We start from the raw sequence: 21,386 nt of genomic DNA, 5'->3' as shown, positions 1-21,386 counted from the left end.
GTGGGGCTCAGCGAGGAGCCTGCTTCTCCTTCTTCCTCACGCCCCCCTCCACCACCCCGCACGCGGTGTGTGCTCATGCACACACTCTTCTTTCTCTCTCAATTAAATAAACAAAATCTTAAAAAAAAAAAAAAAAGTTATAGGGATGAAAATGAGCAAGTCTGTTTAGAGGAGAGTGAAAGAACAAGGCTAGCTGGGCGCATGTCTCCTTTCCAAATATACATCACACACTTACCTCCCTCTCTTCCTTGACTTTGCTACCCCACAGAAGTTCACTCCTAGCTCTCTTCCAACTACAGTACCTGTGATTGGTCTCCTTACCAGGCCCTATCTACATGCATAGAGCTGACACAGTAATCCTTTTTCCCATTTGAAAGCAGATCATTTCAGCCCCCTAATCAGTCACCTTCAAATGACTCCCCAGTGTACTAAGAATAAAAACCAAACTCCTTACTATGGACTTCAAGTCCCTGCATAATCTGGATCACCTGTACTCACTGATTGTCTCTTCAAACGCTCTACTCCTTGCTCACCATGCTCCAACTTCACAGCTTGTTTTGTTTCTGAAATCAAGATGTATGAAAAGTGAAGAACATAACGATGTTAGCTTAGCGCAGTGCAGCTACGGTCAATGTTCTTCATTCAGGTTTTACAAAAACCCTGTCTAGAGGATATGATCCCTATTTTAAAAACAAAGACCCAGACTTCCAGAGTGCCTAAGACACAGTTATGTGATTCTCACAGTAATCACTCAAATTCATGTCTTTTTTTAAAATTAATTAATTAATTTATTTATTTGAGAGAGAGAGAGAGAGAGCATAAGCAGGGAGGGGAAGCAGAGGAAGAGGGAGAAGCAGGCTGCCTGCTGAGTAGGGAGCTGGTTATGGGGCTCAATCCCAGGACCCTGGGATCATGACCTGAGCCAAAGGCAGATACTTAACCAACTGAGCCCCCAGACATCCCAAATTCATGTCTTTTGAGTACCATTCTAAAGAGGAAAAAACAATATTTATAATTAATAATATATAAAATGTGGTGAGAGGCATGAGTGAAAAGTAATTTCAAATGTTAAAGCTTATACTAATGAGGAAATGGTGGTGTCATCAACTTGATAACTAGAAAGACCTGGGAAGAAGTATAAAAAGACACCTAAAGTTAGCCTCTTCTTAGAGGGTACACCAGCACAGATGGCTCCTACTCATGGCTTTGCAACAACACAGCCATGAGAATTTAGTTGAATCAGTTCAGGTCTCCAATGCCAAAATTCCTTCTCTGAAACAGAGATGGAAAATTTTTGTGATCTAGGGTTAGGGAAAGATCTCCTAGATACAACACTAAACGCATGATCCTTAGGAGGGAAAAATAATAATAATTGGGCTTCAACAAAAGAATTTATGTTCTTCAAGAGACGCTGTTAAGAAATGAAAAGGCAAGTCTCAGCCTGAGAGAAAATATTTATTAATTATATATTTGATGAAAAGACTTGCATCCAGAGTATATAAAGAACACTTAAAATTCAATAAGAAAATAGACAACCTAGTTTTGTTTTAAATGGGCAAAAATTTTGAACAGCAATTTCACAAAGAAGGATAAAAGCACATGAAAAGTTGCTCAATATCGCTAGTCATTAGGAAAATGTAAAATAAGGACATAATGTGATATGAACACACATCTATTAAAATGGGTAAAATTAAAGACTGATCATACTATGTGTTGGCCAAGATGTGGAGGTTTCAGAACTATCATACACAGTTTGTGGGTAAAGCAAAATGTTATAATCACTTGAAAACCATTTGGAAATTTCTTAAAATGTTAAATATTCATCTACTGTATCATCCAGTCATTCCACTCCTAGGCTTCCTCCATACCCAAAATTGAGTCTATATCTATAAAAAGACTTGGATATGAATGTTCAGAAAATTATTTGTAGTAGCCATAAGTTGGAAAAACTGTCCATCAACAGATAAATAGATAGATAAATTGTGGTATATTTATGTAATGGAATATTATTTAGCAATATAAAGGAACGAACTGATAAAAGAAAAAAAAAAAAAACCCAGCATGGGTCAGTCTCAAAATAATTATGCTAAATGAAAGAAGCTAGATAAAAAGGGTACTTTTTTTTTTTTGTATGCTCCATACCCAACACGGTGCTTGAGCTCACCACCCTGAGATCAAGAATCAGAGGCTCTACCAACTAAGCCAACCAGTCACTATCATCAATTCAAGCAGCCCCTTAGTATTACCTAGCAAGCAACCAGTATTCAATCATTCCCTTCCTCCTCTTTTAGATGAGTTCTAACCTTTTCTTTTCTCCTCAAACCTTCAGTATCCCTATAGCCATTCTTACCTGTTGACTCTGTTTCTTCTTTCACTTAGAAAAAGAAAGAAGAAAGAAAGGTACAGGGAAAAGAAGGGAAAGGAAGGGGAGTAGGAGAGAGGGAGGGATGAAGGAAGGAAAGGAAGAGGGAGGGAGGGAAGGAAGGAAGGAGGGAAGGAAGGAAGGAGGGAAGGAGGGAGGGAGGGAGGGAAAGAGGGAAGGAGGGAGGGAGGGAAGGAAGGATCAATTAGAACATGTAGAGGAAATGCCATAGGATGAGCCCTATCCTTGACAGACCTATCCCTCAGAGTCTGGGGACAACCTGTTACCTGATTCCATCCAATAGAATATGGCAGAGATGACAGATATTAACCCCTGATTATGTTGCTATATGGCAAAAGTGCAGGGATTTTGCAGTGTAATTAAAGGCTCTAGGGGCACCTGTGTGGTTCAATCAGTTAAGCATCTGAATTGGTTTCAGCTCAGGTCATGATGTCAGGATCATGAGATCGAACCCTCATTGGGCTCCTTGTTCAGCAGGGAGTATGCTTGAGGCTCTCTCTCCCTCTCCCTCTGTTTCTTCCCCCCTTTGCACACACACTCTCTCCCTTTGTCTCTCTCTAAAATAAATACGATCTTTTCTTTTTTTTTTAAGTCTCTAATCATTTGCTTTTAAATTCGTCAAAGAAGAGATTACCCTGGAATCCTGGGTGGGCCTTATCTAACTAGGTAGGGCCTTTAAACCTTAATGATAATGTTAAGTGTTCTAAAACTTAGATCTCTTAGTGTTTGCCCAAATGAAACATTTATCAGAATTCATAAAACTCTATATTGAGCAGCTATTTAATTGTATTTAATTTTACATCAATTTTTTTTTAAGTAATGTTAAGACGACTCCTCTGCAATGGGATTCCAATAGTGGGGATTTAGACCCAATGAAAAGTTGAGTGATACAGATTATTTCCCCAAAATTACAAACCAGGCTACTGCTATAGGTACTTCCTTATAATATTATTTGTTAGGAAGAGGTACTGAAAGTGTTATTCAAATGACACTCATTTTTCTGGTTTAATGAATGATCTAGTATAACCAAGGTATTCCTGAGTTTACCCTTACTTTGAAAAAGTAGAATAAATAGGAAGGATCAACTCTTTACTCACGCAATCTTTTCCAGATTCATTAGGCACATTTTTTTTAAAGGTGTTATTTATTTGAGAGAGAGAGAGAGAGCATGAACCAGGGGGTGGCAGGTGGTAAAGAAAGAGGGAGAAGCAGACTCCTTGCTGTACAAGCAGCTGGATATGGGACTTTATCCCAGGACCCTAAGATGGTGACCTGAGCAGAAGGCAGACACTTAACCAACTGAGCCACCCAGATGCCCTCATTAAGCATGTTTTAATAAGTATTATCTACTGCTTTTCTAGTGCCACAACACGTAGTTGAGTGGTTGCTATAGAGATGGTATGACCTGCAAAACCTAAAATATTCACTGAGGCCCTTTCCAAAAAGTTTGTCAACTTCTACTGTAGATAAGAGAACACGTTCTTTCTACCTCTGTTCTAAAAAGGAATGAAACCAAGATAACAGAATAAGATATGTATAAGAATATGATAAGAATATGATGACTCCATAGCTGATATGTATACACTTAGTAAGAAATCTAATAAACAATATTTGCACATTCTAGTTCAGCTAACAGACCAACACTTCATAGCTTACATTTAGATCAAAGCATTAAAATTAGCAATCGTTCTCTGAAGTAACTGAATGGTATCTGAAGTAACTGTCTGTGTGTCACAGGTTTTGTTGGATCATGAACCTGAAAGCAACTGTTGTCTTTCTGGGAATATCTTACATTCAGCACTCAGGGGCCTGGGTCCTAGTTTTACTCATTCCTTTTATGTCTACACTTATGGCTCTGATAACTCTTCATATGATGCACTGTAACCTGATTTATCAGCCAGAAAAATGTAAGTAAATCACAACTTACATTAATTTCTTGATTTTTATGGTTTTCTTGATCTACTCAATCCTCTTCATCTTTGATCCACTGTAACTTCTCTTTCAACTCACAGAATTTGTAGATTCTCCTAGGTATTATACTTGAAAGCAACAGGGTCTGCAAGAATATCAACAATCTCTAACTTGTTTTGGTTTTTCCTCGTTGAAAATAGTTTAATACTTGGGTGTTTTAAACATAAACAAAAGTAGGAAAAAAAAATCATGTATGCCCTCTCAGCTTCAACTCTCATCAACTCCACTCAGTCTTTCCCCATCCTGCCTGGTAATTTTGAAGCAATAATTAAATATTATAGTATTTCTAAGTGAAAGAAGTCAGTAAGAGAAGGCCAAATACCCTATGATCTCACTCAGATGTGGAATTTAAGAAAGAAAACAGATAAGCAGATGACAAGGAGGAAAAGAAAATACAGAGAAGGAAATAAACCATAAGAGATTCTTTTTTTTTTTTAAGACTTTATTTATCTATTCATGAGAGACACACACAGAGAGAGGCAGAGACATAGGAAGAGGGAGAAGCAGGCTCCATGCAGAGAGCCCGATGTGGGACTCGATTCTGAGACTTGAGGATCGCTCCCTGGGCCAAAGGCAGACACTCAACTGCTGAGCCACCCAGGCGACCCACCATAAGAGATTCTTAAAAATAAAAAACAAACTGAGGGTGGATAGAGGGAGGTGGGTGGGCGATGGGCTAGATGGGTGATGGGAATTAAGAAGTGCACTTGTTGGGTTGAGCACTGGGGTGCTGTATGTAAGTGATGAGTCACTGAATTCTGCTCCTGAAATCAATATTGCACTGTATGTTAACTAAAATTTAAATTTAAAAATTTAAAAAATATTATAACATTTCATCTGTGTGCATGTATGTCAATGAAATACTTTTTAAAAAAACATATTCACAATGTCATTATTACAGACACACACGCACACACACACACAATGAAAGAGAATTTCTCAACACAGTTGAATATCTGCTCACTGTTAAGATCTCTGTTTCCATTTTTTAAATTTGTGTATTTTGTTTTGTTCTAATCAAATCCAAATAAGGTCCCTACATTCCAAATGGCAGATATGCCCCTTACATCCTCTATAGTCCCCTTTCATTTCTGTCTCTTTTCAAAAATTTTTAAAGAAATCTGTACATTCCACAGAGCATTTCTCATAGTCTGGATTTTGCTGATTGCAATCACGTATTGTCACTCAACAGGTGTTTCTCCTTAATTCCTGTTAATTTTCTGAAAAACTTAAATGCTTGATCAGATTAAGATTTTTTTTTTTTTTGGCAAAATTCCTTCATAGATGGTGTTACGTACTTCAACGAAGAGGTGTGATGTCTCCTTATCTGTTTTTACAGTATCAGCTGATGATTTCTGTCTAATTCCATACTCCACTTTGGTTGCAAGATGGTGGTAGTCTATAGTTATTCCTCCTTTATTACCTGAAATAATTCTATAAAGAGAAATATCTCCTCATTAACTATTCAGTTATACAGAGGTACAGTTTATATAAGAAGAAAACAAATATTTAATTCTTTTCCCCTATTTTTAGACCTTCAAATTAATGAGTTGAACTTCAATATCGTCCATTGGCAACCTGTTAGTTGTTGTTGTTTTTTTAAACTATTATTATTAATTAATGGACTTAAAACCTTCAATAAGTTTCAGTCCACTGCAGTTATTGATGTTCAAATTATTCCATATTTGGGCAGTGAGGTCCTTTTCATGTTGGTGGCTGAGTCCTTCAGATAAGTCCTTCCATTATCTTTAGTTGCTCTCTTGCTTTCTGATATGACAACAAACTCTGTGGTTATCATTTCCTTCCCTGAACTTGGAATCATCTTTTTTCCCCAAAACACTGTTTCCTTTTCATGTACATTGGTATTTAGAGACTATAATTTTGGCTCTGGGGACGCTCAATGCTATTTAGTCTATCACAGTTTCTAGGCTTTTCTGTGCACAGAACTACAAATGTAATTTTTTTCTTTCTAAAATAACATACATTTTGTAATATACTAATACTCTAATCAAAACCAGTGCTGAAGGATTTTTACTTATCAAACTCAGATCCTTTTCTATTTCTTCCCAGGTCAACAATCCTGGTTCTTAAGGACAGCAATACATTTGCACATTTGCTGTATCTTTGACAATAACACCCCCAGTATGGTTGTTGAAAACACTTTCAAGATTCTTGCAGGGTTTTTTTTTCTTTATGTTATAATCCCTAGGAATGCACACCAAACTTACTGTGTTTTAAAGTCACTTATAGTTTTTCTTTGTCTGGTTATGTCACTAACTTTATATACAATTAAGTGTATTTGTTCCATTTTTCTTTATACTTAGACATATTTTTAAAATTTAATTTAAAAAAAATAAAATTCAATTTTTTAAAGACATGTGAACATTTCATGTACTAAAATTCATGGACGAAACAAAGTGTATTTGTATTCCTCTATCCTCTCCTATTCCCTTAGGTCTACACTTATATATTTTTAAATAATTAAAAATTAAATGGAAGGATTCCATTTTTGAATAAGGGAAAATACTAAAGTTTTATATGCATATGTATATGTCTCCATGTATGTATTTTCTTCCCTCCTTATATAAGCAATAGCTATTATTCACTCTTCTCACCTGCTTTTCTCATTTAATATAACGTAGGGATTGCCTCATGATTGTATATACAAAATATGCCCCATTCCTTTTTACAACTGCTTGGTACTCCATTATGTAATGAACCATTGTCTATTTCACCAGTCTCATATTGTTGGGCATTTGGGTTGTTATTTTTTGCTTTTGCTATGTTAAGTAGATTCTAATAAACAGCCTGATGTAATCTTCTCTTTGCATTTTTTCCTCACCTTAAGGATATATTCTTAAAAGATTATTTAATCAAGTAAATTACCCATAATTTTGCTATATTTTGGCAAATTCCCTTCCATAGTATACCATGTTGTGTTTCCACCAAAAATGTATGAGAATGCCTATCTTGCCATAGTCTTTCCAAGAGTAATGTTGTGAAACTTTTGGATTTTTGACAGTTTGAGGGTGGACAGTGGCATCTCACTGAAGTTTTAATTGACACTTCTCTTATGAGAAAAGTTGAACATCTTTTCGTTGTCTAGAACAATTTGTATTTCTTTCAGTGAACTATCTGTTCATACATCTAGTCCATTTTTTTCTATAGGATTGTGGACTTTTTCTTTCAGTTTTTGGAAGATTTTTCTGTATTGGAGATGTTAAAACTTTGTCTAATGATAAAAGTTGCAAATATTTTTTCTGACATAGGCAGAAGGAGAAGCAGGCTCCCTGCAGGGAGCCCGATGTGGGACTGGATCCCAGGACCCTGGGATCATAACCTGAGCTGAAGGTAGACACTTAACCACTGAGCCACCCGGGTGCCCCAAATCTGCAAACATTATTCCTCAATTGTCATATATCTTGAGTTTGATTTCTGTGTTATTTTCTACATGCAAGATTTTTTAGTTTATTTTGTCTTTTTTTTGGGGGGGGGGTTAGGTTTAAAATAAAATTTATCAGTCTTTTCCTTAATTGCTTTAGATTTTGAATTACGTTAGAAAAGTTTTATTTACTCCCAGATTATAAAGATATTCACTCATAACTTTTCTATCAGTATTCATATTCTTTTTCTTTTTCTTTTTTTACCTTTGCATTTCTGACCCATTTGGAAGTTATATTAAAATAAGTTTGAGGGTGCCTGGGTGGATCACTTGACTAAGCCTCCAACTCTTGATTTTGGCTCAGATCATGATCTCAGGGTCATGGGATCGAGCCCCGAAATGGACTCCATGGTCAGCATAGAGTCTGCTTAAGATTTTCTGTCTCCCTCTGCTCCTCCCCCTGCTTGCACACACATACACACTCTCTCTCTCTCTCTCTCAAATAAACAAACGAGTAAAATCTTTTTAAAAAATAAAATAGGTTTTAAGAGTGAACTCAGTTTTATTTTTTCCATACAACTACCAAATTATCCCAACTCACTTATTTAAAAGTCTGTATTTTCCCCACTATTTTGAGATGTCAGCTTCACTGTATACAGCATATTGTATTTCTGGAGTTTTTGCTCTGTTCCTGTGGTCAGTCTATTTTTATCTATCTTGTCTAACTCTAACCTTAATTTCTTATAATTTTCCTTTTACTACTATCAATGTCTTTACTACAACTACGATCACTAAGAGTGATGAAATGAGGTGTATTTTTACAAATTGAGTACCTTCACCAACATTACTTTATTCTCACCCCCAACCTGTGAAGTAGGTGGGAAGGGTACTGTGAGCCTTTTATAGCTCAGATTCCATATGTTTTACTCTGCTCCTGTGGCAACTTCAGCACATCTTTGCCATCTGATCCACCATATTATGTTGCAATGATCTACTTATGAATACAGTTAGGTATTCCTGTGTCTTATATGGTAAATGCTCAGTGTTTGTCATTGGTAAACTGAGTGCAGAAACTGAGGCATAATTAAACTAAATGACTTACCAAGGACCTCACAGAAAATGGCTGATGTGGAACCAGAGAGCAGGCCTTATTTTTCTCAGGCTAGGTCTCATTTTATTTACTTATTTTTATGTTTTAAAATTTTTATTTAAATTTGAGTTAACATACAGTACAACATTGGTTTTAGGAGTAGAATTCAGTGCTTCATCACTTATATATGACACCCAGCATACAGCTCCTTTTATCACAGCACAATCAAGAGTGTAGAAAATTTCATCCACAGGAGCTTCTGACCCCATTTCTCAGGACTCTGTAGTCTGTGGATCACAGCTAAGCAGTGCATATCCTCCTAGCAGGCTGTGGAATGGGTTCAATATGCAGAAAGGTATTTGAGGGATGGTCTTTGTCAGCCCCACATGGCAGAAAAAGAGAAAAATGTAAAGTACTAAATTTTATGGAAAGACAACTTCAGCTATTTCTGGAGTGTATAATTAGCACATAATCCTGGAGTTTTGTGAATATATGTATTTATTACACATACATACATATATGTATAATTTTTAGATTTAAATTTTCTAAAAACTATTATGGCATCCATCCATTTGCTTCCTGATTTCTTGTTTGAGAACATATTTATCTCAATACAGAAGTATAATTCTTCATATTACATATTTTAACATATGATGAAGTAAACTGTCTTTGGAAAATTACAAGAAAAAAATATTAGTTGCAATTAAAAATATGACAGAAAATCTTCATGAGTTGTTTACTTTATACAACACTCCATAAAATGAATACTTCGCAGTTTTGAGTTTTGTTTTGTTTTCTATTTCCAAGTTATAAGATCACCCAACTATGATGAAGTGAAACTCTGTCTTCCCTCTAGCAAACTATATAATCCTTATTTTGGCTTCTTCCTCTCTGATGACTAAATTGGAAATTCCTCAAAGCTGTAATTCAAAGCCATAGGTGACCTTAAAGAAATGATTTTTTATATGCTACCTTTTATTTTAAGGTAACTTTTCAAATGTGGACCATGCATTCCATTATGTTTAGCTGTCAAGCACGGCCTTCATTTGCATTTCTTCCCACTGCTATAATTTTGAGAACTGGCAGGTGACCAAAGAAGAAAAAATGTGCATCTACCATCTAGAGTGCAATGTAGGCTTTTTTTATTATAATTAAGTAGCATAGATATTCATGATTAGATCAAGGTCAGAGGAGCAGAACATCAGAGCCAAGGACTTAAAGGTACAAAGAATAGAAAAATTGCTTTCTAAAGTTTTTTTTAATAGTAATAGCTACAATCTTTAAGTTTTGCAATAAAACATTTAAAATAGCTCATCTGTTTTATTTTAAAATGTGCACGCCTGGTGTGTTTGCCATGCACATTTAAACTAGAGCTTGAAGTCTCGGTTGCATTTTCATTCCTCTTTTTTTTTTTCAACTTCCCATTTCTGCTCCTGGTGCAGAAAAGCAATTTGAAAATTATAATGACAATGGATTTTTTTTAAACGGAGTCTACATGACACCCCAAATTATTTGTACAGAGGGCATGAATTTTCTATTAAGTCTAATGGATTAATCCAAGGAGGTGGTGTGATGTTTAGATGTCGATGTTTTCAACAGGATTATCTCTCCTGACATTCAGAGCTAACTCCCTGGTTTGATGGGGCAACTGTTGCTCTCCTCGGGCAGACAGATTACTGTACGATTCCTTTTCTTGCCCTTTCCAACTAGCTTATGATTCCCTCCCAGGCCAGCTGATCAGTTTAGGCTTACTATTTCCCCTGCTTTCTTTTCCCCTCTGACTTAAAACCCATATAGCACATTGTCCACTCCTTCTCAATGTCCTTGATAGTCTTTTTCTTTTCTCCTCTGATCATCTTCTAACTGATGCGAAACCCTAGGATTCATTCCAGGCACCCCATCTCCTCATATCCTTTTTTCTTAAGTAATCTCTTATCCCACTTTCAATGCCAGCTATGCACCAAATGCCCAAGTTCATATTGACCTCACCTTGAAACTCGTATATCCAACTTCTAGTTAACATTTCTTTTACCATACAAAACTTTTATTTTTTCAATTTGATACATTTCTACACAGTTTACCTCCCCTCTCCTATCATATATATACATTTTGAAATTCAGAGAGAAGAATTCTAATCAAATTTGTGGATTAGTCACATGTGTTTAATGCTACTTCTCAAAACGTCATTAAAATAAAAATACAAGGATGAAAAGGTATAAGCCCTCAAAAAGTGAAAAGGAAATAGGTTATTAGAAGACAAGAGCTCATACATTTCTTGAAGATGGGCATCAACATTTTGCCCTGCTTATCTAATAGTCCTCTCAAACTTAACCTGACCAAAACTCAACCCCTGATTGACCAAGCTCTAACCCAGCCCCTTTCTTGTTTTCTCCATCTCAGTGTAAATCACCAACATCCAGTTTTTTAAGGGAAGAATAAGTAGTCATCCTCAAATTGTCTCATTTCTTCAAACTCCCCCCACATCATAAAATATTGCTGGTTGTTCAAACACATATCCCCTGCTGTCCACTTCTCTTCATTGCTATCACTATGTCTAAGTTACCACTACCTCTTGCCCTATAGCAGCTTCCCTTCTTGTTTTCTAAAACCTATGATCCACACCACTACAAGACTTCTTAAATGTACAATATCCCCCCTCTGCATACAACTTCTTAATACTTTCCCATAACATGCAAGTCAGACCCCAAGCTTCTTACTTTAGCCTGTAAAGTCTGATTGATCCCTGACCAACTCTTGGACCTCACTTCCTTCGATATTCTTATTAACTGAGCTACTGCCTCATTGGCCTTTATGGATCCTGAACCTCTTTCAGCTTTTTTCTTTTTCTTTCTTTCTTTCTTTCTTTTTCATTTCTTCTTACTTTTTAAGAGATTTTTATTTTATTTTATTTGAGTGAGACAAATAGAAAGAGCATAAGCAGAGGGTGGGGGCAGAGGGAGAGAGACAAGCAGATTCCCCACTTAGCAGGGAGCCTGACCCTGAGCTTGATCCCAGGACCCTGAGATCATGACCTGAGCCAAAGTCAGATGCTTAACTGACTGAGCCACCCAGGTGCCCCTCAGCTTATTTCTACCCTATGACATCTCTTACATATGCTGCTTTCATATCTTTTGCCTACTTTGGTCATTCAATCCTCAGTTCAATTTTCAACTCTTTCTGTAGTCTTCATACTCTATCCCATAATGAATGTCTATCTTATCGGTCCATTTTGTTTTCATCATTAAACATGCCTAATATTTTTCTGCTTATTTAGTGCCTCCCCCACCATAAAGAAAACTCGGGGATTTGTGAATCTTGTTCACTATTATATTCTCAGGACCCAAAAAGCCCTTGGCACATAGTAGGTACTTAATATGTTGAATGAATGAATGATTGCATTCACATTTGTTTGGAATCAATTATGTGCCCTCCTTGTCCTAGTAGCTAAAACTTTAGACCTCCTTCATGCTCAATCATTTCTTGTTCTTAACCATTTTGTTTTTGTTGCTTCATATTACCCTATCAGATATAATTTTATTTGTTTAAATATATTTATTTTTCAAAGTTGTATTCAGTTGAAGCTAGTGCTATTCAAAGCCTTATCCATGGAACAGTGCTGATCAATGAACTGTTTGTTACTGGTATGCAACAAAATAAATACAGACACTGAGAAGAAACATGTAGAAATATTTACATAAAGTTAGATTTTATGTCTGTTTAATCTAATAATAAAAATGTCAGAACATATATTTTATATTTTATTTTATTCTCAAATAAGGTTATTCTTTAGGTATTACATTTTGCAGTATTTTTAAAATGTATTGACCATAATGGTTGAAACTTAAAAAAAAAAAAAAGGTTTTTTTTTTTTTTAGCACAGCTAGTTTAAGAAGTAATAATCTAAAGATTTCTCTTTAGAAATAAGATGATAGGCACACCCGGTGGCGCAGCGGTTTAGCGCCGCCTGCAGCCCAGGGCATGATCCTGGAGACCCTGGATCGAGTCCCACGTCACGCTCTCTGCATGGAGTTTGCTTCTCCCTCTGCCTGTGTCTCTGCCTCTCATTCTCTCTCTGTGTCTCTATAAATAAATAAATAAAATCTTTAAAAAGAAAAAATAGAAATAAGATGATAAAGATATTCAACTGTTTAATAAGATTACATATATCAATTTGCCATGCATTAAGAGCAGATGCTAATTCATCTTGAAACAAATAATGATTTGCTTAAACAAAAAAGAAAAAATGAGTTCAAAACATGTATTCAATATAAGTGCCTAAGTTTTAAAAAAAAATAGTGGGGAAATTGGGGAGAATATCCTTGGAATTAGTCTTCCATGCTGTGAATAGCGATCATGTCATCATAAAGCCTATTTGAAAGTATAGAGTAAGTTGGATTAATGCCAGTAATAACCTTACCATCTACACATCCCTGTTTTGCAAAAGTTGAGCAGAGAGTAGGCTGATGAGCAACAGAGACAACATAATAAGGAAATGTCAGGAAGTTAAGCCTCCTAGCCCAGACCTGTTCAAATTCAGTCTCCAGACTGTTCATCAAGACATTCTCAGTTCTCATTTTACTAAAGTCTTAAGTAAACTAATTGAAATAGCTAAGAAAGTCTCATAATAGAGCAGTTCTTCCTGCAATAATAAAAGATGCCCCTATTCTTTCCTAATAGACATAGCACTCACAGGTGTTTCTGGGCCCTAGGCATTCTCATGCCTGGGGCTTTCCTCTGTGTCTGGCAATAGTGACTAAGAAGAGGCAATAGTGACCACAGGTATGAGCCTATAGGCGATGCAATTATTCCAACATACTTCCACTTGACCTCAACACACTTCACAGAGGCCACCAAAGGGCCACTGCTGTAATCATTCTTGGTCACTACCAATTTGGACTGGATTTGATTCAGTGACTTAGAGGTTAAAGGTTCCATATTCAATTACCAGGCCCCCCAGCTTCCTCAATTAATCAAAGGCTGACATAATAGGTCTATTACAACTCTTAAAAGAGATCAAATCAATATAATCACTCTATAACCATAAAAACTTTTTAATAAATATTCTTTATTTAAATATAAAAACCAATATTCAGTGGCACTTATATGAATTTGGTTAGAATGTATCAGGAAGAATTTTATTATGGGAAATTTGAACATAAACAAAATGACAATCAGATTATAACTTCAGTTTCTATAGTGGCCTTCTCTGGGGGAAACCCAAACATTTTTACATTTATTATACCACTTATTCTGCAACCATGATTTTGTGTCTAGTAATTTGTGGGAGGATTTATTTGGTCAAGGGAATACCATGAAAAATTGTAACAATTATGGTGACACAGCTGTACTGCTAACTAAAAGGGGGGGGGGCTTATCTCATTGTATCAGGAAGTCCTAATGGAGTCAAAGAGAAGGTGGAATCTGAAAGATCATAAAAGAAGCAACAGTGAGGTTGCAAATCACAAGCAGCAAGTGACTGCTAACATCTGAAGCAATAAAATGCTTCGGATGCTGAAGTGACAGCCATATAAACCCAGATGAAACTACTGGAAAAGTCAAAAGCCAGCTAATCCAATCTGAACTTTTAGTGACACTATCAACATGTATAAAGTCATTTGAAGAGTTCAAAGTTTAACCTTACGTCTGAAATTCAAGGATAAAGTCAAAGCAGAGAATACATTTCGCTTCATCTCCATGTCAAAATAAGAAACCACCCTCTACCTGACAAGTGAGGATTATTTATATAACAATTTATATTAAGAAATAGTACTAGTTCTTTGTGTTACAACTGTAAAAGAAAGTTCTGGTTGTCTTACTCATTAATGAGTTAGACTTCTAAGAGATTGTGGAATTTCTTACTTTGGTGTTTTATTTTGTCACCTTTCTTCCCTTTTTAGTATGTTCCCATTGATCTTATCTTTTTCATTTTTTACATTAGCTGTCAGGCACCACCTTGGGCTGGTCACCAGGATGCCAGAACCCTTGTCAGAAGAGTGTTCCTTTGAATTCAACCCCTTGGGTGCTAAAACCTTCTCATTCACTTTACTGCCCTTCATCCTTGCAATTGTCATCTTTCTGATTGACATCTTGGAAAATTGAAGAACAATTCCTTTACTAATACATAATATCTCGAATTACTTGCAGGTTGCTCCCTCCTGACAACCTTTGGGGTGTTTATTAATGCACTGAAAATATGCTGTCTGCACTATTGCAGTCTTGCTAGAGATGTGACAAGCTGGTTAGACCATGCCAAGAAAAAAAATGGTGGTTGCTACAGTGAGCTCCATGTGGAAGACACAAAATATTTCTTCACCCTCCTTCCTCTCTTCATTTTCCAGCTCCTCTACAAAATATGCATTATGCAGGTAAGGAAGGGTAATTAGCACTAACCCAAGAATAATAAAATTATCGTATGTGAACATTACAAGTAAATATTTATTTTCAGCCCATCAGACTCTCCTCACTGCCTAACTTTGTCAGGCAGTCATCCTATAAATGTTTTTCATCACCATAGGCTTTAATTTCAAAAGACAAGTGAGGTCAGGCAGAGGCATACCTGAGGAGCACCCAGTATGTTGTTTCTCTAGTAAAACTGGAAATGTCTTTCAGAAGATGTGGACGATATTTCAGAGTGCATAGTCACAAGACATAAGAGCAATACACGAAAATACAAGATCTATGGGCAATTACCCAACCTTTTTTCAGCCAAAGATTGGCCTTCCTCCTTCATTAAGCCTTTAAAAATTAGTACTAACATGTAACTAACTTGACTGATTTAAGTACCACCTCCACTGTATTCTTAAGTATATGTACTAATGAGCAAGTGATTTTTTTTCCCCACCCACCTTTAGTTCCTTGGTGAATCAGTGCCTGTGCTATGGAGAAATTAGAGGGAAAATAGCAAGTCCAAAGTACTTTTCATAAATAAATGTGATTTCAAAAAAAAACAACTTTAATATGATAATTGTCAAAGACAAATTTATGAAGAAATATAAGTGATTATAAAGTCTTTGAAGAAATTCAGGACCATATTTGCTGCTAAGCCACAACTTTTAATTTAGAAGGCTAATGAGTAAGTTATATCCATAAATCTTAGAGCAGTAGAGCTGAAAAGAAATTTAGAGATTAACTTACTCAACTACTTCATTTGTTGAAGAGGAAACTGAACTCGGAAAAATTAAGTGATTCTGGAAGGGATAGCTAAGTCACATAGTTAATATTAGTGAAAGGAAAAACAAATCCACCTGCTGACTCTGAGGACAAAGCTTGCTCTAATAGACCAGGGGTCAGCAAATTACTGTCTGCAGGCCAAATCCAGCTCACTGCTTTTTTCTTTTTCTTCATGCCCTGCAAGATAAGAAGGTTTTTATATTTTTATATGCTTGAGAAAATCAAAAGAAAAAATATTTTATGACATGAAAATTACAACAAATTCAAAATTCAGGAACAATAAATAAAGTTTTATTGGAGCATAGCCATTCTTGTTTATTTGTCATACTAGGTCTCCTAATGCATGAAAACAATAGGACTGAGTATTTGCAATAGAATCAGTATGTGGAAACATTTTTTATCTAGAACTTTGCAAAAAAGTTTGCCAAGAACCTTTGCTATAAACGCTGCATGAAAGCTAAGTTAATTTAGCAAATTCAACTTCCCTCCTGACTCCACATTAGGAGCCAGCACAAAAACACAAAAATATAACCCATATATATGATCTTTAATATCATAAAAAATATTAAAAAGCAAAATTAATAGTAAGTACAAAATTACTAAGTGGTCCATAGCCAGCCTCAAACCTTCTGTGCAAATAGCTGATTCTTTATCTTCGTAATTCAGTGACACTTGCTATTTCTTTTGACTAAATTTGAGCTTCTTCTGCAAATTGTCATACTTTTTTAATTTGACATAAATTACCATAAATTTCAATAAACCAGTTTTTAACTCCCTCACCAAATCTAGATGCCCAGTTATTGCAAAGAACAAAACTACTATTTTTTGATCACCTATATGTATCATAGCTCAGAAAAGATGACTTTACAGTAACCAATTTAATCCCCATAGCAAGCTTACAAAGGCTGATATTATGATCCTAAATCCAAGGCTCAGAAATATTAAATAACTTCTAACTTGCTTGCAGTCACCCCACTAACATATGGCATTCCGACTCAGTGCTGGTATCAATACCCACACTTTCCTATTACCCAAAATGCCTCTCTTTCAGCTGCATTAAAAATTCCTGAGAAACACCCTCTGGTTCCAAAACTATTCACAGTAATGTTATGCCAGAAAATCCAAAAGAAGAAGAAAAGAAGAAGAAGAAGAAGAAGAAGAAGAAGAAGAAGAAGAAGAAGAAGAAGAAGAAGAAGAAGAAGAAGAAGAAGAAAGTTTAGAATGTACTTCTCAAGGGAGGCAGAGAAAACTTCCAATGGGACAAGCTGAAATTAGATTTTTCCCTTCAGATGAAATAATCACCAGCATAAAAGCGATCAAAGTATCAAGAATAAAACATCCTTGAATTCCATATTTTAAATTTAGTAGCTATTATTGACCTTCAGTTCCAAGGCATACATTTAAAATATGTTGATATTAAGGCTGATGATGTTGCCATTTGACATTACTGGCCACTCAAAGGTGAAAATGAATCTCTATTGACAGCAATTATTTCTGAATACTCAGAGGCTTGTATGAAATAAAAGTATTTAAAATTTTAAAAGGGGATGATTTCAGAACTTGAGGCAGAAGCAGAAATGATTTCAAGCTTTCAAGACACTGGAGCCTTTTCTTAGATTAGGCAATATATTAATATTGCTTCACTAAAGATTAATAGTACATTCACCACATTATTAAGTTAACAGGTTTCTGTGTCTGTGATTCATGCCGATAATAACTTTATTCCTATTAACAATAATTCTCATTTGAAATCAGTAACAGAAACTTCCAAATTATGCTGGGAGCCTTTCAGTCTTAGAGCAGATCTGCTGCCAGCACTTAAAAAAAAAAATCATTCATTTTCCTCTGATTGAGGGATTCGTGCTTAATAATTTTATTGAAGGAGGGCAGAACTAGCTAATGTCCCCTTCAGTCTTGCTGTCTGCACCCAACCAAAGCAGTCCTTGTTTATAATTCTAAAGGTCAAATGAAAGCTTGAAAGGTGAATTATCACCAGGACAGATTTTATATAGATAAAAAGAATGTCTGTGAAAATGTGGTCCATTTCTGGTTTTAGGTAGTTAACATAGCTAACATAGCTAACATAGTAGGAGGCTCATTTTATAAGTGGTGGGCTTGTTAACAGCTATACTCGAGACTCTAACACTTCTTATACTCTCTCAAATTGTACAATTGATAACAGTAGTCAGTGAAAAGTTCCAAACAGGAAGTTATCTATCTGAGGTGGGCTGTGCTCCCAATATGGTGGGAAGGCAGAAATCCTAATGCAGTGCATGCACAGCAAGAAAAAATGGTTGGAGAATCCATTCCTTAAGGACAAGACTCAGGGGGACCTCCTCTCCAAGCCACTTAGCAGCCTTGTGTTCCACTGGGAATTAAGGACATACTAAGCACTGTGAGTGACAATGATGAGTGATTGCAACCAAGTTCACAAACCAGAAAAGTGACGAGATGCCCTCCTTCCTGTGACATTGTCTTTTTAACAAGAGGTTTGGAATACTTGGAAAGGCTCCAAGTTAAGGTTATGCTTTTACTTAGGACTAGGGTTTTTTAAAAATGAAGAAATTCTGATACTACTCTGAGGGTTTGGGATGGGGTAGAGGTTTTCTTTGTTTTGGTTTTTTGGTTTTGGGGGTTTTTGTGTGTTTATTTTTCATTTCTTATCTCTTAGTTTATTATGCAAGCCTTTTTCATGCAGCTTCCTTTGTGGTCCGCAAGTGCCACACACTTAGTTTAAAACAGGAGTGTAAACACAAGTATGTTTTATTTCTCGTTTTTTGTGTGTGTGTGTTACTTGGCTCATTTTAGAAGTGAAGCCAATCCAAGAAGGCAATAAAGACAGCCTGTGACAAGTGCTGTGTTTCTAGACTGGGCCTCTCTTCTTTGTAACAATCATTCCTATCTATTTTGTCACCAACCTAGATGCTTTACAAAGGATTTTTTTCTAGCCCCCATTTTTTTTTCATCAGGGTAAAAACAAACATCCATAATACTTGGTACTGTATTTTATTTTATTGTTTGAGGGAAAAGTCTGTTTCATTATAAGCAATGTTACATTTTTTTAGTAAGTTATTTGATTTCTTATGTGTCATCCCAAGCACAAAATTAGGGCCACCTTTACTTTCCATAGGAAAATTAAGAAGTTAGACTGAGTGACAAAAGATTCCTCCATAAAGGATCAAAGGATCAGTAATATTGTCAATAGACTAAACAGAGCTCATATTGCCCTTTGTCAGCTCATAATTGGGACATTGAAGAGCTGGGGAACATCCTGCTCATCTGTCACAGAGAATGTACAAAGGGCAAGAAGGCATCTGCAGCAGGACGCTTTCTCCAGAGTTAAACTACAATCTTAATGCCTGGCTGCTTTCTCCCTCAAATACAGATTCCTTCAGGATATTATGTGCAGACCATGAATTCCAACCTGAATTTGGATGGATTTCTTCTGCCAGTTGCAGTAATGAATGTCATCAGCATCCTACCACTATTAATTCTGGCTCCTTGTATGGAGTATTTCAGCACCTGCCTCTTTCCCTTGAAGAGAAATGGATCATTTTTGTTGGCATGCATTAGTAAGTACAACTCAGCATCTCAAGTGAATTGTTTGTAACTTAAAAAAAAAAAAAAAACTCTGCTAAGATCTAAGCTAGCTATATGTTCTGGAGTAGAGACCCATTTTGGCAAATTGAGAAGAAGGTGAATTTAAGAAGAATAACAGCCAACTCCTCAAGTCTCTATGCAGACAACAGCAGCCCATTTTCTTCCCATCCTTTTATGCTTCCTCAGAGGACACAGCTAATTTAAAGACCCAGTGAAACTTCCAGTACTACCAAATGGCCTATCTTCCCTCAAGGGAGGCAGTCCTTACTCCTGAGTCAATGCTGAATATGTTCTTAAAACTTAACACAGGTTAACGAACCCATAAAATGCCTGGCTGTACTTGGGAGGCTTTAACTTCTGAGCCAGTAGCAAAATATACTAAAAATTATTAGTATGATTCTGAGTTTCTACATAATACGTATTCATAAAGTAAGGTACATAGCAAAAATTTTCAAACATTTTTCCCAATTTTATTCATCTTCCAACTTAATTATCATATAAGATTTTGTAAATTTAAGGTGTAAGATGTGATGATTTGATACATTGTATATATTGCAAAGTGTTTACCACAATAAGGTTAGTTAACACCTCCTCTACCTCACATAACTGCTGCTTTCTTGTTGTTATGGTGAGAACACGGAAGCTCTACTCTCATTTTTGAAAGGGGAAAACATTAGGTCATCTTACTCAGAACACAAGCAGTAGACCGTAAAATAAAATTTCTCCCATTTCAGTGGGAGAGAAGGAGCTGAAGCCCATTCTGATCACACTCGCCTCTTCCTGGCCGAGCTCCCTCAGACACCACCAGGGAACAGGGGACAAGTGCTGGTATAGCAAAAACCAGGTTCAACCTAAGAATCAGAGATCTGAGCCTCAACCTCTGATCTGCCACTGAGCTGTTGCTGGGTGACCTGGAAAAGTCACCTAACCTTTCTTGTCTTCTAGTTCACTTATTTTATTTACTAAGGGGCATATCTTAGATAGATTTGTGGTCCCTCTGTTCTGAAAGACTTTCAGAATCACTCCAGATGACTTCAGTGCCTGGAGCATAGACCGGACACATAGTGAAAGCTCTATAAATGTTAACTACTATTGAGGCACACCTGGGTGACTCAGTGGTTGAGTGTCTACCTTTGGCTCAGGTCATGATCCTGAGGTCCTGGGATGGAGCCCTGAGTCAGGCTCCCCGCCTGTGTCTCTGCCTCTCTCTCTCTGTGTCTCTCATGAATAAATAAATAAATAATCTTTAAAAAATTAACTAGTATTGAGCTATCATGTGTAGGGAACAGGTCTAGCTGGTGGGCATAAACAGAAAGCAAAAAGGAATTTGAAACGTTTAAGAAATATCATGTAATGGTAACTTAATGCCTTATGGTCTACTTGAGAAGTAACTCCATTGAAATAGTCAGGGTCAGGCAACTAGAAAATTTTCTTCTCTTGGTTAACTCGTTCTTAGTCTTAATTCCTTCCTTTTAGAGATCTGTGGAGACCATGTAGCCTTTTAGTAACCTGTTATTATATATTTTTGGCTGTTTCTCTGTTTGTAGAAGTTACTTTTATGGAACATGCTTCTCGTTATTTACCAAAGCCATCAACCAGATCACCTCAGATCACATCACAGGATAGGTTTGTTTTTGGAAAGAATTCAAAATGACTACACTTACCTCGGTGTACATTGCCATCTCCAAGTATGGAGGACCTTAGCAAATAACCTTTGTTGATATAGTTCTTAAGCCACTAACTTCAACATTATTTATTGTAAGAGATTTAGGCAAACCATAAATCTCACT

The 21,386-nt window shown here is 36.2% G+C and overlaps 1 protein-coding gene across 1 annotated transcript in view; it reads left to right on the top strand.

The window, feature by feature from the left end:
• The window catches only part of SLC15A5 (solute carrier family 15 member 5), an 80,528-nt gene that overhangs the window by 11,800 nt on the left and 47,342 nt on the right, over positions 1-21,386 (top strand). The window contains exons 3-5 of the mRNA XM_041736770.1: positions 4,121-4,290; positions 14,971-15,191; positions 19,382-19,568. Coding sequence (XP_041592704.1) covers positions 4,121-4,290; positions 14,971-15,191; positions 19,382-19,568 — 578 coding nt within the window. The remainder of the gene's footprint in view (positions 1-4,120; positions 4,291-14,970; positions 15,192-19,381; positions 19,569-21,386) is intronic.

Source organism: Vulpes lagopus, chromosome 21, assembly GCF_018345385.1.
Source record: "Vulpes lagopus strain Blue_001 chromosome 21, ASM1834538v1, whole genome shotgun sequence".
In the NCBI taxonomy this organism is placed as follows: Eukaryota; Metazoa; Chordata; class Mammalia; order Carnivora; family Canidae; genus Vulpes; species Vulpes lagopus.
This window is presented reverse-complemented; position numbering and strand designations above follow the sequence as displayed.